At 41.7% G+C, this 20,969-nt stretch overlaps 1 protein-coding gene across 2 annotated transcripts in view; it reads left to right on the top strand.

Moving 5' to 3' along the window:
* The window catches only part of BABAM2 (BRISC and BRCA1 A complex member 2), a 401,322-nt gene that overhangs the window by 210,889 nt on the left and 169,464 nt on the right, over positions 1 to 20,969 (top strand). For both annotated transcript variants that reach the window (XM_080812666.1, XM_080812665.1), the window contains exon 7: positions 12,891 to 13,000. In XM_080812666.1, the coding sequence (XP_080668792.1) occupies positions 12,891 to 13,000 (110 nt within the window). The remainder of the gene's footprint in view (positions 1 to 12,890; positions 13,001 to 20,969) is intronic.

The following is a 20,969-nucleotide window of genomic DNA, read 5'->3' as shown; positions in this document are numbered from 1 at the left end:
TATACCTATGGCACATTTCCCCATCATCACGGATGCCAGGGGCCAGTCCCAGCAGTGCCGGCTCTGTCCTCATGTCCTCTGCTCCCCCACAGATGTGGACATGGCTGGTGAGAAGGCTATTTGAACTTTTCAGCTCCCACCACCGTGCTCTCCTCCATTTAACCGTGAGTTTTTGGAAGATGTCTTAGATACTTTTATTTGTCTAAGAGAACTTCTACTCTCCTTGCCCAGTGGAAACATCATAGTTCTCCTCCTGTTGAGTCACAGGGTGGCTCTCTCTTTTTTCAGTTCTGTCTTCCCCTTTTGACCCATTTTCTTTTCCTTATGTGCCAGCTCTCTAAGCCAGTGCTTCTGAGACTTGAACATTCACAGAAATCACCTAGGATCCTAGGAGAAGGAAGGGAAAAATAAAACAAGACAAAATCAGAGAGGGAGACAAATCGTAAGAGACTCTTAATCACCAGGAACAAACTGAGGGTTGCTGGAGGGGAGGGAGGTGGTGGACTGGGGTAACTCGGGAATGGACAACCCAATGGACAGCTGTGGGTTGTCCATTCCCCAGTAACTGGGGTAACTGTGAACTCGCAAGTTCACAGATCCTGAGGAAAGGACTGGAGGGGCTAGGAACAGGCAGCTTGATCAGGAGCACTAAATGTTGGGTCCGGAATAGAGAGGGGCTTCCCAGGAGAAGACTTAAGGAGGGCACGTGATGTAACGAGCACTGGGTGTTCAACAACTGTTCAACTGATTCAACAACTGTTGAATCACAGACCTCTACCTCTGACACTAATAATACACTATATGTTAATAAATTGAATTTAAATGTAAAAAACAAAGTTTTTATTTAAATAAAAAATAAAGAAGTCACCTAGGAAGTTTAGTATCTTGGGGTGAAACTGATCCTCTTGGTCTGAGTAACAAGGTTCTGCTCGTCTAGGCTTCAGGTGCTGCCACTCACACCTGTGAAGCTGCATCGCCAGCCTGGTACTGGCCCCCATCTCTGTGCATTTTGAACTAGGTAGTCAGAGATGTGGAAGAGGTCCGACTGTCTTCCCTGGGTAATGGCTAGGAAAGCCAAAACCTCTTTCCCTGCCTTTTACCGCTTTGATAAGTTGTGCATTTTTTCTCATGGTTTACCCATTACTTTCCTGTTTTCTGTATCTCCTCTCATGTAAGAGGCTCATGCCAGGAAAGAGTCTGATGGATATTCTCAATGCACAGAAACAACTGATGAGGTTTTCAGCCTTTCCTTACAGGACTTTTGATGATTAATCACACACTCCCTTACAGGATCTCTTATGGAAGGAGAAGGAAAAACTTCTCTTAGCTTCGTGTGTTAACATCTATCTGCCCCTTTGAGTTGGAGAACTAAATCTTGCAATTTTCTTGCAATTCTTTTTTTTTCTCCTTACTGTGTTTTTCGAAGTGTCTGTACCTGCTAGGTACGTCATAAATGAGTATTGGCTTAATGATAGCACATGGTGTATTGTTGGAAGTTTATTAGGAAATGCCAAAGAGATTTTTCTTGCTTTTCTGTTCTGCAGGGTTTGATCTCTCTGTTAAGTGTTTGAACTTGAATTTTCCTCTTATTCCTGGGGTGGTCTGAACCCAGGGGTCAGTGGCTCATTCTGCCCAAGTGTACTCCCACTGATTAATATTGGAAAGTCAAGTTAATAATCTACATAGGCTTTTTCTACTAGGGAAATCCACTTGGGGTAACCCATGTTTGGATCAGTAGTTCACTGGCAAGCACAAGTAGTTTTCTTTCATACATATATTCATACATTTGTTCATAAATATTTATTGGGTGTCTATTTTTGTGGTAGGCACCATGCTAGGCACTGGGAATTGCTCTTAAAAGAACTCGATCAGATAATAAGAGGACATAGCTAAGTAAATACAAAATACAAATTTAAAATACAAAAGAAACCATCACATGTTACCATATAAAGGGTGTGGCTGAAGACCGGTAGGATTTCAGTGGAGAAACTTTTGCATCAGAGAGTGGAGTCAAGAAGTCTCATGGCAGGACATGGCGCCCAAATGGGACTGGAAGGAATATGTAAAGTTGGGAGATTGGGGGGTTAGAGAAAGGCATTCAGGATTGAAAGGCAGAGTAGAGAGGGCATGGAGTGTGGGCACCTGCCGCAGTCAGTGCGTGTCAACGGGGTGGGGGAAGACAGCTTGGAGGGGCTTGAACGCAGGCCGTTGTACATGCCGGTGGATTCAGAGGTCCGGAGAAAGGTGCAGTATTTTCTCTGCTTCTCCTAGCTCATCTTCTGCACTGAGCCTTTCTTCCAGCCAGTTCCAGAGGCCGAGCTTTTTCCGAGTGTTTTTCAGAGCTCCTCTCTGCCCTTTAGGTTCTGTAGATAACACCAATGTACAAATCAGAACTCTGGTTCCTTCAAGGAGAGGGTTGCTGGTAGGCTCCGTTCTCTGTTTTAACACCTGTGGTTTGCGATTGTCTTCAGTTAATGAGGGTGTGGTGCCAGGTGGCTGAAAGAACTTGGAAGTAACTGATTGCCTAGTTGCCATGGGCACGGGGCAGTTTGAGCCAAGTGACTTGCCAGGTGGGTGGGTGCAAGGTGTTACGCACTTGTATGGCGCCTTTTCCTTCTGTCCTCACTCGCAGAACCACCTGGGAAGAATCTCTAAACCCTGTAACTCAAAGCAACTTGGAGAGGAAGGGGTAGGGGTAGCTTTAGTAGTAGGAAGACTAGCATGGTCATGGAAATGCTGTCAGGCCAAGAGTCTGGAAGGAGGAAGAAAAGTGAAAGTGACATTTACTGAGCACCTTCTTCATGCGTGCTTCTGTGCTTGGCGCTTTCCCATACATTTACCAAAGCTGTGGACACCTGTTGCTTTCCGTAATGTCTACACTTAGCCCATCATAGGGAAAAAACGAAAACATGTAAACTCACTGCAAAAAATTTTTATTTCTATCAGTAAAAACTCACCATTTTTATGCAGTTTTTAAGTTGCCTGACAAACTTGCACAACACTTCATGTGTTCAAATGGCATGCTGCTATGGATTTTCTGCCCTTAGGATTGGCACGGCTGATGCCTTTCTGCTCACTGGCAAGGTCTAGGGGGTTTAGAGCAGAGTGCAAAGTGTTTCATCCACGACTCGGGATGGGCTGATATCCATCAGGATGAGAAGCAGGGAGCCCAAAGAAGTAGCCTGGCTGTAGCCGGAGCCTGGGGCTGCCTACAGATTGTTCCAGCAGAGCTTGCTTCTGGTGCTTTCGGGGCATGCCACTTCGCCTTGTCCTCAAAGTCCTTCTTGGGTTCCCATTGGGGCCCAGCATTCCGTAGTGTGTAACGGGGATGCCACTAACCCAGGGGTGAAAGTCTCATTTTAGCACTTAATTCTGTAGATTTGCCATGGTGATCATCTATATTAGTTTAATCATTTACAAGAGAAAATGTTAGTTATAAGTAAAGGGAAACCACTTCAAACTGGCTTAAGGAGATAGGGCGATTTATGAGCTTCCCAAAGCTGGGAGAAGATTGAGGAGCCAAACCACAGCAGGAACAGGACACAGCTGGACCAAGAGCCTGGGAACCAAGGGGGTGTGAATCCTGTGCCAAGACTCTCTTCTCATTCGTCCCCACTTCTCTCCACGTGTTGGTTTTCTTCTCTCCCCACTGGAGCCTCACCCCTTCCATGTATGGGGAATATGACTGCTGACACTTTCCTTTGCCTCTGCACAGGGACTGGCCTGCCCTTGGCTCACAAGTTCACAGATCCTGAGGAAAGGACTGGAGGGGCTAGGAACAGGCAGCTTGATCAGGAGCACGAGTGTTGGGTCTGGAGGAGAGAGGGGCTTCCCAGGAGAAGAGAAGGTGCCAGGCAAGCCTTGTCCCAGGTGTCCATTATATCCATTACCATTTTACCTCTGTGCTCCTTTCGCTAATCAAGAGGGTTATAAACTATTTATGTAAAAGCAGTATCTCCCTTTTCTTTAAGTTATGGAGACGTACAGGGGATGTGGTCAGTGGTGTTCATATTTGTTCCACACTTGCTTGAGTGAAACTTGCTGTTGGTTTAAAAGTCTGGCACAAGATTTGTATCAGTAGGTTCTTGCAAAATCACAGCACAGAGGATATCTGAAGATGTGGTTCAGTATGATTTGTAAAAGAGTTGCAGAAATGGATGTTTATTTCAATAAGCTCAGCTCCTCATTGGACTCATTAAGAACGCAATTGTTAGGACAACAGAGGAAATCCCATATTCCACATTCTTTCTCTAAAAATGTGGGCGAGTAGAGAAAGAGGTAGAGGCAAGGAGAAATCCTTTGCTTCTAGTGAGGACGTTGGCTGTACGGCAGAGATTCTCCCTTCCCCCGGGCCTTTGCTGGAAAAAGGCTCCATTTCACATGCCTTTTAGAGTGACAGTGCTGTGACTAGTCAGAGAAAGCTGGTGGATGGCAAGGCTACATCTGCTAGGTATGATAACTGAGGGGACAGGATTTGACCAGTGAGATCTTGATCATTATTTTAAAAGAGCCAGGGTTTTTTTCTCCCAGAGTTTATTTGTACAACATGTGTTTCACTTTAGCTTTATAAACAGAAGCTATAACCAACATGTTAAGGGTAAGTACAGCTTCGCAAGCTGATTCCTGCATAAGCGAAAGCAATGAAATGGTCTTTGTTTATGAAAATAATAAGCAAGATATAAATTAGGAAAAAACTCTAACCCCATAGTGCATCATGACATCTAGTAGTAATGAACTCAAGATGTCCCTTTGAGAAAGCATGGGTAGGTGACAACAGCTCTATCCCGGTGTCCTGGACTCACCCTCGAAGAGCTGGCTATTTCAAGAACATTGCAGCTTCCCTTTCCTGACCTGACAATCAGCTCTGTCTATTTTCACTGAGTATAGTTAGTTAATCATAGAATGTGCCTAACCAGACGTAATTGAAGGAAGGTTGATATTATGGCTTAGAACTCCACAGGCCTCTGCGGTGTTCTTAGAGAAGCCATCCTTCCTTCTATACTGGGTCTGTTGGAAGACATCAAATGAATACAATTTATTTGGCATAGTGACCTTTATAGCTTTTAGTCTTTATACTCTTTAGGATTTTAATTTCTTGTTCTACAGTTCCCCCCCCCAAAAAAAAAAAACAAACCAAAAAAACAAAAAAACAGTAGGGGCACCTGGGCGGCTCAGTGGGCTAAGTGTCTGACTTTGGCTCCGGTCATGATCCCAGGGTCCTGAGATTGAGTCCCGCATCGGGCTCCCCACTTGGCGGGGAGTCTCCTTGGCCCCCCGCCTGCCGCTTCCCCTGCTTGCACGTGCTCACTCTCTCAAATAAATAAATAAAATCCTTACGAAATAATAAAAAATAAAAAGTAAACATTAAAACACATAAAGCATATACTTCTTAACTTGTTTTAAATACCCATTATGTGCCTGGTGTAGGCCAGGTTGTCTACTTGGGTACAAAGGGAATAATGTTTCCTTAAGATGTTCATAGTCTTTTGGAACATACACGATTTAGAAACTAAATGAAGAACAAGTAAGTGTATAATAAATCTCAGGTATCTTTATTGCATATGGGTTTTCAAGGTTTTTATGCCTTTTTCTGGGCATTGATACTGAGTCCATTCTTTGTGCCCAGCAGCATGCGAGGGGGCATAGCATTGTGGGTAAGAGTCCAGGTTCAAAGCCAATATACATGGTTTCAGAACTCATATTTAACATTTTAATGTCTCTCAGTTTCTTTATTTGCAAATATATAATAATAGTACCTACCTTTTAAGGTTATTACGATAATTATGTGAGATAATGCATACAAGCACTAAGCAAAATGACTGCTGAGTAAACAGTGAATAAATATCAGTTCTTATTATTAGGCATAATAGGAAGTAGGAGATCTCTACCCTACCTTTAAGAAATTCACAATCTATTTGGAATATAAACTGCATACTGCTTAAACAGCGAGGGAAATTCAGGGAGAACATGCTGAGAACTGCCAAGGGTGGGCATAGGTTACATTGCAGTTGAAAGGAATCTTAATGGAGCAAGTGAATTTACAATGAGAGTTAAAGAAATTAAAACCATGTTAATTAAAAGGAGAGAAAGAGCTTTTTGATAAGGAGATGACTAGTGTCAAAGTGTTAAGTCAAGGTCTGATAAAATATATAGGGAATGGTCCCGTTTGACTAGACTAGGCTGGGAGATTCTTTTTACTCCTATTTCCATTTGGAGAAACCAAATCAGAAGTAACTCTCTTAAATGCTTCCTTCATCAGAGATATCAAAATATCAAAGGAGTTTTCAGCAGAGAACTCAGTATTTGGTGGACATAGGCTATAACTAGGCTTTTGGAACCCCTCCCCCTGTGCTCCACCCCCTTCTGCATGGAAAGGAGGAGGCTCAGGGTTAGGAGCCACACGAAAGGCAGAAGAGGCAGACATGGCACCCACTTACTTCTCTCCCTCTTCTATTTGGCTCAGTGTCCTTACCCTTGGATTTGTTTTGCTTTCTGACTATTGCTTTCCCTGGCACTTGTACGTTTCCCAGGACTTTGGTGACAAGGAAGTGACCTGATTTCCAAAATGACCAGTGTCTTTACTGGACAGAGACCCCTTAGCAGTGAGACTAAGGTCTTATGTACATCATTTTCCTTGTTCTTCGGTCTTTCTCTTGCTTAAATTTAATTCCATTTCTGGCATATTCATTGTCATGTCTTAATGCCAATAGAATCCAAACCCAATTTTGATTGGGCTGTTTCTGTTGATAGACAACACATGGAGATGTTTCTATCCTGAGTCTCCTGTCTTAATGAGAGTCCATTGTTGCATCCATAAACCATCCGTCACCACTCTCTTTAATCTTCCATTCCCTCCTTACTCCTTTTCCCCTTTCTCTGCCTTAATTTTACTCCATAACATTTGTAACATGCTGTGTATATTTTACTTACTTTGTTAAATGCATGAATGAATGGTAGCGCTCCGAGAGTCTTGTTCTCCTACTTGAAGAAACTTGACTTTGAAAAGTCTAGATTTATGTAATTTGGTGATGAATCCATAGTATCAAAACATTGGGGCCTCTAAAGTACGAATCTCACTTAGTATTTAAAAATAAAGAATCTGTTTTGAAAATTTTTAATTCGCTTACAGTTTTTCAAAAACTGATAGCTCTTGTATGAGGTGCTTACTGAAACCTAGTTTTTAGTCACTCTGAGACTTGTGATCAGTAGTGGGTCTCGTTTAATACCATTTAAGTGTAACTCAAAATGGTTCTTATCTGATTTGACCTACTGTATGGTGGCTTCTTTATAGTCCTTTTGTCTACGAACTGGTTTTGCTAGTAATGATTACAGCTTTGTTTTAAGCCTTTTGAATTGAGGAATACAGTGGCTTTTTTACAGCCTTCTTACGTGACCTGTAGTTTGTAATATTTATTGTTCAGCTCATGTCTATCAGCAGTAGTTAATTGGTAGTTTGTACCTATATTGACATTCAACATTCAACATATAGGGGCTTGTTTAATGGCTGCTAGCCTTACTTGGAATTAGCATATCAAAGGGGTACAGCATAATGATAAATTGTGCTTGTGTTTACTTTTGTTTCCAAGGCTAATCATTGTTTTTTCCTGCACCCTTTTGATATTTGTAAAGAGCCCCAATTGAGAATAGTTACATGAATAAGCCGTTATGACCTATCCGGAATGTTAACTCTTAGTAGTAGGTGCGTCTTTTGCTTATATGTGGTTCAGACTTGAGTTTTCTTTAACAAAATCTTAAGTAGTCATAGATTTAAGGAAGAATGAAATAAGTATTAAGAGTCTTTCTAACTGAAAGTACTTTCTACTTAACTCCATCGTTTACTCATTCTTATAGTCTTTCCTGCATTAATTCAGTTTTCTTTTTTTTCTCCCAACCAGTTTGCCATATACGTGCTTTTCAGACGTTGGGTATACAAAAACAAACAGGAAGAGCGCCCAGCCTGCAAGGAACTCACCACTGTATTCACTATATATAATGAATAAGTGAATATTGACTACAAGCCGTAGGAACCCCTTGCTGTTCTATAGCCAAGTGCTGAGCCCAAATCATTGTTGAATCTCAGCAAAATATCATGGCCATATTTGCTTTGCCATATGTATGTCAGTGCCTGGTACGCCTTTGTAAAGGTAGGAGGCAATACTCTTTTTTTGTTTCAGCAGATTCGACATCTTTCCCCCCATTTTAGCCTGCTGCACTTTTAGATGGTACAGATAGAAAGCCTTGAAAATGTATACTTGTGCATTTTTAAATGTCCCCTACTACACTAGAACCTCCCCCTGCTTTCCAAATGTTGCCATTAGTGGTTACAATAATCATCTGTAATGTTAGCTTCTAAGAACCACAGTACAAGAGCTTCTTTTATAATTCCCCAGATGGGAAGGAACACATGTACAAGCCTGTTAGAGTTGCAGAAACTGGAAACAGTACTGTGTGGATTTGTATTTTTGGAACTCTTTGGGCTTATTTAAGCACTCAAAGTCAAACTTAGGTATCCATTAGGAATCAAATACCAATTCAGGGGAAACTCATGTGTCACACCAAAAGCAAGTAGATTTTATTAAAAGTAGTTCATAAAAGGAACTCCTGGAAACAGCTCTTTGCCTATTCAGACTAATGTTTCATGTACTCTTTGCAGGATGCCAGATGATAAATGTTGATTATATAAACCAGGGTCATTCCGTTTGTTTAGAGGACTGTCTCTGAGCATTTCTTTTCTTTGCTTAAATAGCAGTGAAATGAGAAGTTAAAAAGTAGGAAAGGGAGATAATTATAATAAAATATCCATAGCTATATGGAGTGAAGCTACTAATTAAAAAGATTTTCAGTGGCCTCTAGTTTTTTTGCAGTGTTTTTGTTTTTTTCTGAATATGTATCTTTGGTGTTTTCTTTTTTTTTTAAATTTTTTATTTTTTATTAACATATAATGTATTTTTAGCCCCAGGGGTACAGGTCTGTGAATCGCCAGGTTTGCACACTTCACACACTCACCATAGCACATACCCTCCCCAATGTCCAAAACCCAACCACCCTCTCCAGACCCCCCTCCTCCCAGCAACCCTCAGTTTGTTTTGTGAGGTTAAGAGTCTCTTATGGTTTGTCTCCCTCCCGATCCCATCTTGTTTCATTTTTTCCTTCCCTACCCCTCAAACCCCCCACGTTGCCTCTCAAATTCTTCATATCAGGAAGATCATATGATAATTGTCTTTCTCTGATTGTTGTTTTTGTTTTTAACCAGGTTTTGTGACTTGTATTCAGAGCCTTGACCTTTAACAAGGAAACTCAGTCACTTGGGGGAAGGTATCTGAAAATCATTGTTAGTTCTTTTTTTATTATCTTACTTTAAGGTGACCAATCTGACTCTAAAGAAGACCACTTATATACTTAGATCATAAAATGAATTTGTCTCTCTGAATGTGAGTACTTTCAAACTCAGCTTTAATCTTGGAGGTGTGTTATGGAATTACATAGTTTCTATTTGTTGAGATCTAAGTGTTTTTTAACATTTCCATCCTCATTTTACAGAAAGGAACATTCAAGGTTGAATACTTTATCATCTGTCAAAGAGCAAGAAATGATAGATAAACTCAGGTTCCCAGTCTTGACTCTCCTTTTGAATCCATTAGTTCTAGGGACCTTGGTATATTATGGGAGGCAGGAGCAAGGAGTCAGTACTGAGTTTCCAGATACCACTGCTGAAGCAACTTTTGTAAAGCAGGTTCCTGAAAAGCACTAGGTAAGGAGAATAAAGGTTAGAAATTAGCATTAATTTGTTTACTGTTGTACTCACTCAGCAAACATGGAGCAATTTTTGTGTTCCAGGCACTGTACTAAGGTCCTTCTCTTATATATTTCCTAAATCATACTACCTAAAAACACATTCCAGAGGTATTAAAAATCTACATGTAAAAATAAAATGTTAGAGGAAGTGGTAGGGAAAGAAAGAACCTCAGAGTTATTGACCAGATTTAAGTCTGTAGAAATCTAAATTTTCTGTGTTGTCAGAAGAGTCCCTAGACAAAGTAAAAAGCCAAAAATTGGACTGAGAGAAAATATTAATAACATATGTGATAGCTAGGGTTAATAAAGCCCAATAAACAACAAGAGCAAAAAAGTCCAAGAAGCTTTAGCACGAAGGATTTGATCAGAGAAGTGACAGCAGAGATGACCAGTAAGCAAGTAAAACGTGGCTCGCCTTTAGTCACTGAATCTCACCTGAGACACCGTTTTCCAGCAGTCAGACCGCCAGCATTAAACTGCAGAGTGACAACAGCTAGCCTTATCAAGTTATTCAGGGGGAGCCGAAGCAGGTGCTCTCTCCTGATGCAAATTCAGGAGTCTGAATGTAATTGCTGTAAAATTTTTAGAAAAATAATCTTAAGCTATTAAAATGTAAAATGTTCATAACCTTTGATCCAACAAGGTCCATGTTAGCTCGCAATTCGAAAATATAAGTCCCACTAAGAAAGGATACACATATATCCTTTCTATGCGCACATTTAATGTAATACTATCAAATGGCTAAGAACTGCAGACAACCCGAATGTCTGTTGCTAGGGGAATGGTTAAAAAAAAAAAAAAAATCCATGGCATGGAATATTATGTGGCTATTTAGGAAGCAATCGGTAGGGTGATATGTATAATACAATTCCATTAAGGAAAACAAAACAAAAGGTTAAAGAGCTATTTATATGCAAGTGAGTGTATGTGTTTATGAGCATAGAGAAAGCTGTTTGAGGCTCTGTACACAGTTAATATTGGTTACCTTTAAAAGTGTGGGGGGGAGGGCGGAAGAGCTTTTCTTATAAACTTCTGTACGGCTTCACTTGTTACAACAAGCCTAAATTTTGTCATGTAACACCAAAAAATAATTGAGAAGTAAAAGCATAAAAAATCACAAAGCTGCAAAGAGAGGGGGGATGTGGTTCCAGAGACAGAGGATCAGGAGAGTGTTGCTTCCTAGAAGCGGGAAACTGAGAGTATTTCCAGAGGAAAGAGATTATCCATGTCAAATACTGTTCAGAGATCAGTTAAGATAAGCACAGAGAGGGCTTTGCTGTGTTTTATGGATGCCTGGGGGAGGGCAATCCCGATGGCCTAGTGGGGTCAGAAGGCCATTCTCCTGTGCTAAGGGATAATGGGAAGGAAGGGAATAGAGACGGGCAGTGCAGACAACTTTTCAAGCAGTCTGTGAAGGAGAGGAGAGAGGTGAGAGAGAATGTGGTATAGAGACCGACATGATTCTTTTCTTTCCTTTTAGAATTTTTATTTTATTTTTTATGTTTTAAAGATTTTATTTATTTATGAGAGAGTGTGTGTGCACATGAGCAGGGGGAGCAGCAGAGGCAGAGGGAGAAGGAGAAGCAGACCCCTCACTGAGCTCCCCACAGAGCCTGATGCGGGACTCGATCCCACGACCCCAGGATCATGACCTGAGCCGAAGGCAGATGCTTAACTGACTGAGCCACCCAGGTGCCTCTTTAAAGTTTTTATTTTTTAAGATGGAAAAGACTTCTGGTTCTTGCCCCTTTGTGTACTTGCCACACGTGCATCCTGTAGGCACAATAGAAGGCAGAATGAGGATGATGTCAGAGCTGAGCTGGATGAGTGTGATGGCCAGCTTCCCACGATACGGGAAAGGAAGGGGTGAGGTTAGTTTCAGACAGAAATGAGGACCGCGTATTCTGTGGTTCTCAGCACGTGTGGGCAGTGATTCTTAAAGTCTAGATTGGAACCCTCCTAGGATGGCAAGTGGGGCCTCCAGAGGACCTGTGAACCAATCCAGAAATATAGGCCAGTTCTTACCAGTCCTTATGGGTGAAAGATGTGCAGTCCTGTTAAGTTTTCAAAAAATTCATATTCGACTTAGAGCCACTACCAACCAAAAGTAAAATGATTAAGGGTTACTAAAATCTGGTATTCACAAAGTAAAACCATTACGCTACTAGAATTTATGCTAATTCAGTATTTTATTCAGGAGTCTGGCAAATATTCAGTGCTTGGCAGTAATCGTGAACCTATAAATCCCAGTTTTGACTCAGGACATTTCATCAGTGTTGGCTTAAGTTGGTTATGACATTTGGTTATCACTATCCTTGCTTTTAAATTATAAATTACAGGACGTTTAGCTTTATCATTACCAGTTCAGTTTATTGTGGGTTGTTAACCTCTCAATGTTTTTTTGTATGTATTTGGATCAACAGTGTTTTTGTCTCATAGTATTCTTATAACCAGGCTTTTAAGATATGTATGTCTTGTGGTTCATCTATGAACCATGCACAGTTATTTTGCAAAGTCGATGTGTACATAACCCCTTGCCATTTGCTTGTACCGTGGCACAGTTCGTAGCGATATGTTTCTTGGGGATTTTTGCTATTTAAGTAACTTATAACATCCTATCAAGGTATATATAATAAAATTACTGGGTATTTTGAGATTTTGTGGTTGTCTTATGATATAGATCATGTTCATAATTCCTATTCTTCCTATAAAAAGAAAATCATAAGTCATTTATATATATTATAAAAATTATGACATGACATACATCATTAGCAACATGTTTACGGCAATTTGTTAATTAGGCTTTTGACTAATTCTTGTTTGTTGCCAAATTCACTTTTCCCCCCTTGGAATGTCGGAACAAACAAGATAGGTGGGAGTCTTCTCCTCACAGTGGTCAGCTCTGGTCAGAGAGTTGGACAGCCATCACTCTAGGGAGTGGATACGCAGTGGCAAAGGATACGCAGAGCTGCTAACTTCAAACCCAGGTGCCTGGCACGCTCTAGCCTTGATGCCAGTGGGCTGTGAGCTCAGCACCGGAAAGATGTTAGGAGAGCAGGTACTAACGATATTTTGTTTTCCACTCCCTGCTTAAGGATGTAAATGAAGACCCTGGAGAAGACGTGGCTCTCCTTTCTGTCAGTTTTGAGGACACCGAAGCCACTCAGGTGTATCCCAAGCTATACTTGTCACCCCGAATTGAACAGTGAGTATCAACGTCATTAGTTTTATGTGGCCTGGTGTTTCGCCTTGTTAGCCAAACATATCTTGCTAATTCTTTGGCCACTCTTGAACTCTTAGAGTGATTTCTCCTCATTGACTTTCATTTTCTTAAAAATGAGTTGTACCAGGAGTTTAGATTGCAGAGTAAATGCAGTTAGTATTTGCCACTGCAGTCTTTGGATGAGTCTTAGTTGTGCAACTTGTGATATGAATTCCGTACCTTTGTAGAGAGGGATGAGTAGGCAGGCGGAATCCGAAATTACGACTCCTTCCAAATGTTCCCTGGGTACATATGGTTATAGCCTAAAGAGGACTGCTCAGCAGCGTCCTAGCCAATGTCTTATATTTCTGTAAGTATTATAGTTATTTGTAAAAATGTAACTAGTCTCCTGAAAATATTAGCAAAAACTTATTCTGAAGTTAGTAATGGTGATATTAAAAAGCAGATAGCTTAAAAAGATGACACATTTGAATTTCTCTTTTGTGTCTAAATAGTGCTCTCTAGTTGTACATGACTTTCAGGCTCTGGGGTACAAGCAGTTTGATGCCACATTTGTGTTTTAACCTAGTACCTTGACTCGTTGGTGATGAATTTTACGGGGGCTAGCCTCGCAATGTGCTTATTGTTGGCTGAAATGCTTCAGAAGCTTATTCTACTTCAAAGGAAGCTGAGGTTCATTGAAAATAGATTGTAAGCAGATTTGGTTGGGAGCTTCTGACAGGACAGATTTTTCATCGGCAGACAGAGTTTTTACAGATTCTGATTGAAATATGCGATTCAAAATCTCAGTCAGGGTTGGCTGATTTCTGTCTGTGAGATGTGGTCACCATCCAACATTCATATCCTGAATCATTTTTACTCCCTCTGGCCCTAGTTGTTCAACTTTGTGAATCATGGACATACTGTCTTCCACACTGGAAGAAGACATAGGTGTTCATTGTCCCATATGGGTGACTAGGGGCGCCAGTAATCTATAGGCATTCTCTTATTTATTTGTATACCTCTGTGAGCACCTGGGACGGGTTTTACAGTAGCAGGCATTCACTGAATGTTTTCATTTTTAATTGAAAATACTAACCCATATTGGTAAAGATGCCAAAGAATGTTGGAGGCAATATGATGTAAATAGGCCAGATCTCTCGGTCCTGCCAAGAGGGCCTAGCCCAGGGTGCTGCCACTTAACAGTTGGTAAAATATTTAACATCTTTGAACTTGCTTCAAAATAGGGCTAGTATTACCTATTTTATAGTGATATTTTGAGGATTTTATTAAACACTGTTCTTAAGGCATTAATTGCAGTGCCTGACACTATGGCAAGTGGGAGCTGTACGTGTTGTCATTATTGATGGCGTTCATAGGAGAAGAATGCGTGAGGGAGTGAGTGGTTAGGACAAGCTGGGGCAGAAAAAGCAAGGATGGGTAAATGGGAGAGCAGATACTAGTTCTAAGTAGTCACTCTGTACATATGTGATAAATCAGGAAGGTATGTTGGTGATGAGGAAAGAGGGATCTCAATGAAACCATCGCAAGATGTAGGTAATAATATATTAGTTAAGCTGCAGATAGGAATTTGCCAACTTGGAAAAATGATTTTCCCAGCACCCACGTTATTTTACTTGGAAGTTACTGCACCTAGTTTGCAAATAAACTTGCTAATAAAATATTTCTCCCTCTAAAAATCTGAGATGTGATGTGACAAATTATCAGTGAAGGTTATATTTGAAAAGTTATTTCTTCTAAAATCTAGCTTTCCTGCATGTCCTCCCTCTTTTTTTATGTTACAAACTGGCCGCATCTTACTTTTCCAGATCAGTTTCTAATGCTCTTCCCTCCACTAGCTTGTCATTCAGCCAGACACCATCACTTGAACGTTTCTTAATTTCCTTGTGTGCCCTTGCCCATGTGCCTTTGCTAAAGCTATCACCCCCGTGTGCAATGCCTTCCCTAACACCCTTTTCCTGTTGGAATAGACCTTTCTAAATCCTGTCTCTACCATTTCTCCTGAGCACCATTGGGCTGCCTTCTCTGGCCATCCTGTGAACTCTTACAATACTGAATTTGTATCAGTTAGAATCTGCTCATCACAGATTTAGTTAGCGATGCATATTTGTTTTCCCATCTTTTACTAAATTGCAGACTACTCAAGGGCAGGAACAAGTCTTTTCATTTTGTTAATGTCTTGCAGAAATGTAGTGCAGGGGGAATGGGAGCCTGGTTGGCAGTATTCTGGGTCAATACATAATTCTTAGAAGAAAACTGGAAAATGCTGCATTGAGAGTCTTAACGTTTTTCCTGGTTGATAGAGATTCGCTTAGTAGAACTGTCTTTGTAGTACCAGTGAAAACTGCCAAAAGTTCTTATATCCTTGAGTAGAGTTTTAAAAATAAGGTTTCAGAAGAAGAGGTTAAAATGGCAAGTGGTCAGATTGTCGTATATAACTTTCTAAGGCTTGAATAGTTACTAAAGTTATTAATATCTTTGGTTAACTCATGCAGAGTTCAGTGTGTAGAATGGAGGTAATGTCGTTTCAGTAAGGCCAAGGTCATAGGATAGATTTTAAGAACTGAATGAGGCAAATTGGTACTGGTCTTTGATACTGTGTTAAAGTCTCACTAGTTTTCTGTGTTTCATACTATCCTGTCAACTCCGAGCCATCCAAGCATTGATTATTGACTCAGACTTGGAGAGTGCTTTCAGGAGTCATGGGGAAAGCATCCCATGTGGCCACGCCCAAAGCCATGGCCAGACGCTTGTGCTAAGCTTGTACTCTTTTTGGCTTTTGCTATGGCTCTTTCTAGGAAGTTCCAAGCCCCATGCAGTGCATTTGACAGGCAGGGGTCCAGGCCTGATCAATGTGGGTCAACGGTAATATGCATCAATGGCCTGATCCACATTAGGTGAAAATTGGCAAGAAAAGATGCATTCTCTCTGTCTGTTCTCCGTGGGCACGGAAAGGTGTCTTGAGCCTGGGAAATACCTCATTTCAGTCTGGCTATGTCCCTCTGCCCCAACTTGTCCATGCAGTGGGCAGGAATATTATGCTAACACTAACTAGTCTCAGAAATGGGAAAAGGCTACTTTGGGTTTTGTCTTCACATGTGGGAAGAAGGATCCATTTATTGTACCCTAAATGTTTCTAGGGACATGGTTACCAAATGTCCTCAAAATAGACAATCCCCACAAAAGGAAACATCTGTCAGAGACACGGGGTTGAAAACTCCCAAGTGTATTATAATGAACGAAGCTCTAAAATGTAATCCCCACTTCAGAAGTCTGTCTCTTTGCCCAGGATCCTGGAAGAGTTTCTAGTGTTTCTGGTGACACTGGAGCCCTACTGTGCGCCTCTGTGGTGTTTGGATGTATGTTTTTCCTGGTCTCCCACTGTGCACGTGTGTGGCTTGCAAAGGAAAGCTTCCGAGAACTGCGCGTTCTTCTCGCACAGGGGATGTTTATGAAATACACTTATTTCGGGCTCTCTATACGTTGTTTTCCAAGGAACCCAAACCAAATGGGACACTAAGTACAGTTCATTAAACAAAACAGAACAGGTAGTAGTCAGTTGTGCAAAACAGACTTTGGTTGACTCTTAAGAGAAGGAAAAAAAAAACCTAGTTCCTAAACCAGTTGCCTCTTTTTTCCCCTGGCAGTCAAGCTGGCCTTGTGAGGTTACATCATTAGAGCCGGCACCAAACCTGCTCTGCCTTTCCCTCCTTCTCAGACTGTTGGCAGTTCCAGCAGTGACACCAGAGGTGAAACGGGCAGTTCTTTTTCCCGAAAGGTGTGGGCCCATTTCTTGGCTTGAGCCTGTTGGTGGGAGTGGTTTGAAGAAAGCCAGCTTGTCACTCCCTGTGCTGTTCCCACTCGGTGCATAAAAAGAGGATTTCAGCCCCTGAGGCAGACCAGGTGGCATCTTTCACAAGTACAGAATTTGTTTTTAGAACTTTTTGTTGTTAAGTTACAGTCCGCCTTAGAAATACGTCCTCAAAGCTTAGCAGCCCACAGACGCTCACCACTAGGGAGGCCCTCATGCCCACAAGTACTTTCAGCAACAAAAGCACAAGAATTGACCAAGTGGCATGCCCTTGGCTGGGTGCTTCAGAGGAAATCAAGATGAATGAGATTTGGCTGTGCCCTTGCTAGTTTGCTTGATTTTAAAGGGAATCAGAACAGACAGGGCAAGTCCCAAGTTGTGTGTTAGTAGAAAAGGCACGATAAGACTTGGCACCAGGGGACCCTGGTTCCTCCACTTGACTACCTGACAGTCTTGGCTCAAGACAGTTAGCCTTTCTGAGCCCCACTCACGGCATCCTCTGCAAAGGTGGGTCAGTCCTTACTTCTCAGTTCACCTCCTCCAGGGAGGGGGCGGGGGTCATAGAGAAAAGCGCCCCCTGCATCTTCGGCATGGGACTATGCCCAGGTAGCGTGTCTTGAGTTGTTGAAACACCAAAATTCGACTTTGTAAGTACTGTGAGAGTCCAGGGCAGGACAAGATCCCGTTTCCATTTGGCTCAGTGGAGCAGGGCCCTTGTGGAAGACTTCGGGAAGCCTGGCTCTTCCAGCACAGTGTGGCTTTCCTAGAGACTAAACCTGCGCAACTATGAAAATCATAAGTATATATTTGTTCAGTACTTTCAGATGTTTAAAGTGCTTTCACTCGACCATCCCATCTGATCCTCACAATAGTATCCCTCACATGTTCTAGAATACATCTCTTTTCTCCTATAACCTGGAGCTCTTAGACCCTTCCCGGTCCCCTCCACTGACTCTTCTTCCTTTTTCAACCCATTACATTATGCTAAGTTACGTTTCCCGTGATTTCATCCCCAGAGCCCTACCTTTTTGTGGATGCCCCCCCCCCAGATCCCCATTTCTTTTTTTTTTTTTTTTAAAGATTTTATTTATTCATTTGACAGAGAGAGATCACAGGTAGGCAGAGGGGCAGGCAGAGAGAGAGGAAGAAGCAGGCTCCCCGCCGAGCAGAGAGCCCGATGCGGGACTCAATCCCAGGACCCTGAGATCATGACCCGAGCCGAAGGCAGAGCTTAACCCACTGAGCCACCCAGTCACCCTAGATCCCCATTTCTAATCTCAACTTTTCTCCCAGCTTTTCTAGCCGCTTGATAGACATGTCTGTCCGTGTGTTCACTCGACAGCTGAGATTGGACGTGTCTGGAGCCAAACTCCTCATTCCTCCAGGAAACCAGGGTTTCTTCCTTACAGCCCCATTTCTTTTCTTTTTTTTTTTTTTTAAAGATTTTATTTATTTATTTGACAGACAGAGATCACAAGTAGGCAGAGAGGCAGGCAGAGAGAGAGGAGGAAGCAGGCTCTCCGCTGAGCAGAGAGCCCGATGCGGGGCTCGATCCCAGGACCCTGGGATCATGACCTGAGCTGAAGGCAGAGGCTTTAACCCACTGAGCCACCCAGGTGCCCCAACAGCCCCATTTCTATTCAGGACATTCTCAGTTTCTTAGGTGTCCAGGTGCTGCCTCCAAATGGCGTTAGCCAACCCCCCCGTTTTGTACTAGAAATCCTCTCTCCATTATATCTGTATTTCTGGTCATTCCTACTGTCATTTCCTAGTTTAGTCCTTCATTTGCTATGTCTCCTGATGGCCTTTTAACTTTCCTTCCTATGTTAGTTTATCCAGCCCGGAGCTGTCACTGTCTTCCTGAAGGAAGTTTGGGTCATATAATGTTCTTTCCCTGCTCAGCACCATTAATGCCCCCCATCGCCAACAGAATTAAGTATGCATCTCTCTGTGACATCCAAAACTTCTTCTGTTGTCGTCCCAGCTGACCTTTCTACCCTGATCTGGGTTCTTTGTGTACCCTTTGTTCAGCCAAGCTAGTTTTCTGGGATTTCCTGTGAACACACCTTGTATTTTTTTTTTTTTTTCACTTTCATACCTTTGCTTGGGCTGCTTCTCCTATGAGAATGTTGAATTTTATTTCCCTTTCCTGTGGAATCTGTCAAAGTTTTGTCTGTCCTCATAGATCTTCTCAGTTCTCCTCCTCCCCTGTGGAACTTTTCCTGACTACCACCACCTGCCTGCCCAGCAAGACTATGCTTTTCTCACCTGTGTTCGTGCCTCTGTTGTTATACTCTTTCCTTGGACCGTGCACTCCTTAAGGATGCTCCTCTGTTTCCATCAGTCGAGTGCTGGTGAGCCACAGCCCATGTTCTGCCAAGCTGGCCCTGCCCTCGGGCCCTGCCTGAGCTCAGCTTCAGTTCCCACTGTCTGGATTTGCTGGCCGATCAGCAGGCTGGGGACCTGTTGGATCCCTGTGCTACAGAGGCTAGTGGTCTCCAAAGTACATGTGTCTTGAGGCCCAGCCAGCAGGCTTATTTCCCTTACATACCCCTGGTCATGTTTCCTAGAGGTGGAGCTTTATTTCCTGGGAGTGGCTCATCAGCTGAATCCCGAAGGTGGTAAATATGCTTTTGATCTTATGTGACCTGTTATTTCTTCCTGTTGTGACCTCTCCAGCCCTCTTTTCCCTGCCCTTACCCCACAGTGTGCCTGGCCACAGACATGGTCACTTGCAACATTTGGATAGCCTGTAATCCAAAAAGACTGGGCTAAACTGAAACTTATCTAAAGGGCCTAGGGAAAGGGTTGGGAGGAGCTGAAAATTAAAATAATACTACTTAGAATTATGGGTGAGGTTTAATGAAATTATGGATATAAAATTCAGATATATCAGATAAAGTAAGTTTTTAAAACAAGAGCAAATTCAATATTTTGTGATTTTTATTTAAATTTTGTGCTGAATTCAACATCTTAACAGGATGGAAAATTTTTGTTTTAGACGCTTAAAAGTTTTTTTAGAATAATTAGAAAAATTGTGTAACTAAACAAATTTTAAAGAAAAGATAATTTTTGCCTTCCTTTTTTCTTTTTTCTTTTTTTTTTTCTTAACCTACGTCAATTGTCTTAAGAAATAAGACCCTAGATCTCTTGGGGTGATTTTATGTCAGGATTTAAGTAATAGAACATCATAGTAAACATGGTTTAATTTAGCCTTACTCATGTTTACTTGAGTCACTGAGATAATCCTATAATAAATATTGTGCTCCTAGAGGTTTTTTTTTTTTTCCCCCTTTGATAAATATATAGTCCCAAGTATGCTAAGACAACCAGCTGTCAGGAGATGTGTATTTGGTTTTAGTGGAACGAGCTATCTTAGCCTCCAGGGATTTGAGATGTTCGTTTTACTAGTCTGGGAGCAGGGCCAGAAGGGTTCTTCGTGACTTCGAATGGAATTCTGAAAAGTAAGTTCAGCAAGTTTTCATTAGTGAGTTTGGCCTTTTCTCTTGCCTGTGCCTCCCAAAAGATCAAGAGCTCAGCCTGCACTTTGAAACATTACCAAAAAGAACCAGAACGGAATTTAGTTGGGGGAGAAAATCAATCAGCCCCCAAATAGCATATTTTTGGAAACATTCTGGTGTAGAACTCCTACCTCCCCAGCTGCCTGAGTTGGTGATGTATCAATGTTTTTATCTAGCTTTCTTTTTAGGCAGAAAAAAATATACATTTCACAAGAAGATGTATACAATAAGTCTGTGATAATTCAGATCTCACGGGTACTTGTTTCTTAAACTTGTTTGCCCCCGAAGCTCTATCTCAGATTTATTTTGTGTCTGTGGGCAGTTCTGTGCCTTGCTTCTCCTAAGCGCTGTTCTCCAGTCTACAGCATGATGATGAGCTCTAAACTCTAAGATATAATGTGTCTTCGTTTAAAAAATCAGCATAGCGCCTCTCTGCTGAACATCTCAAGGATTTTGTGCAGCATTTTTTTCTGCAATGAAGATGAGAAGTTTATGATTTTCAATTTTGCACTATATTTCAACAGCAAAACTCTACTGTTTCAAAACTCTGTTTCATGTAGTGTTCATTTGTATTTATTCACAAGTAGGAAAATATTCCTCAATGGAAGGTCTGAAATGT

This window comes from Martes martes, assembly GCF_963455335.1.
Source record: "Martes martes genome assembly, chromosome: 9".
NCBI lineage: Eukaryota > Metazoa > Chordata > Mammalia > Carnivora > Mustelidae > Martes > Martes martes.
Note: the sequence above shows the minus strand (reverse complement) of the source record. Positions and strands in the feature narration are given on the sequence as shown.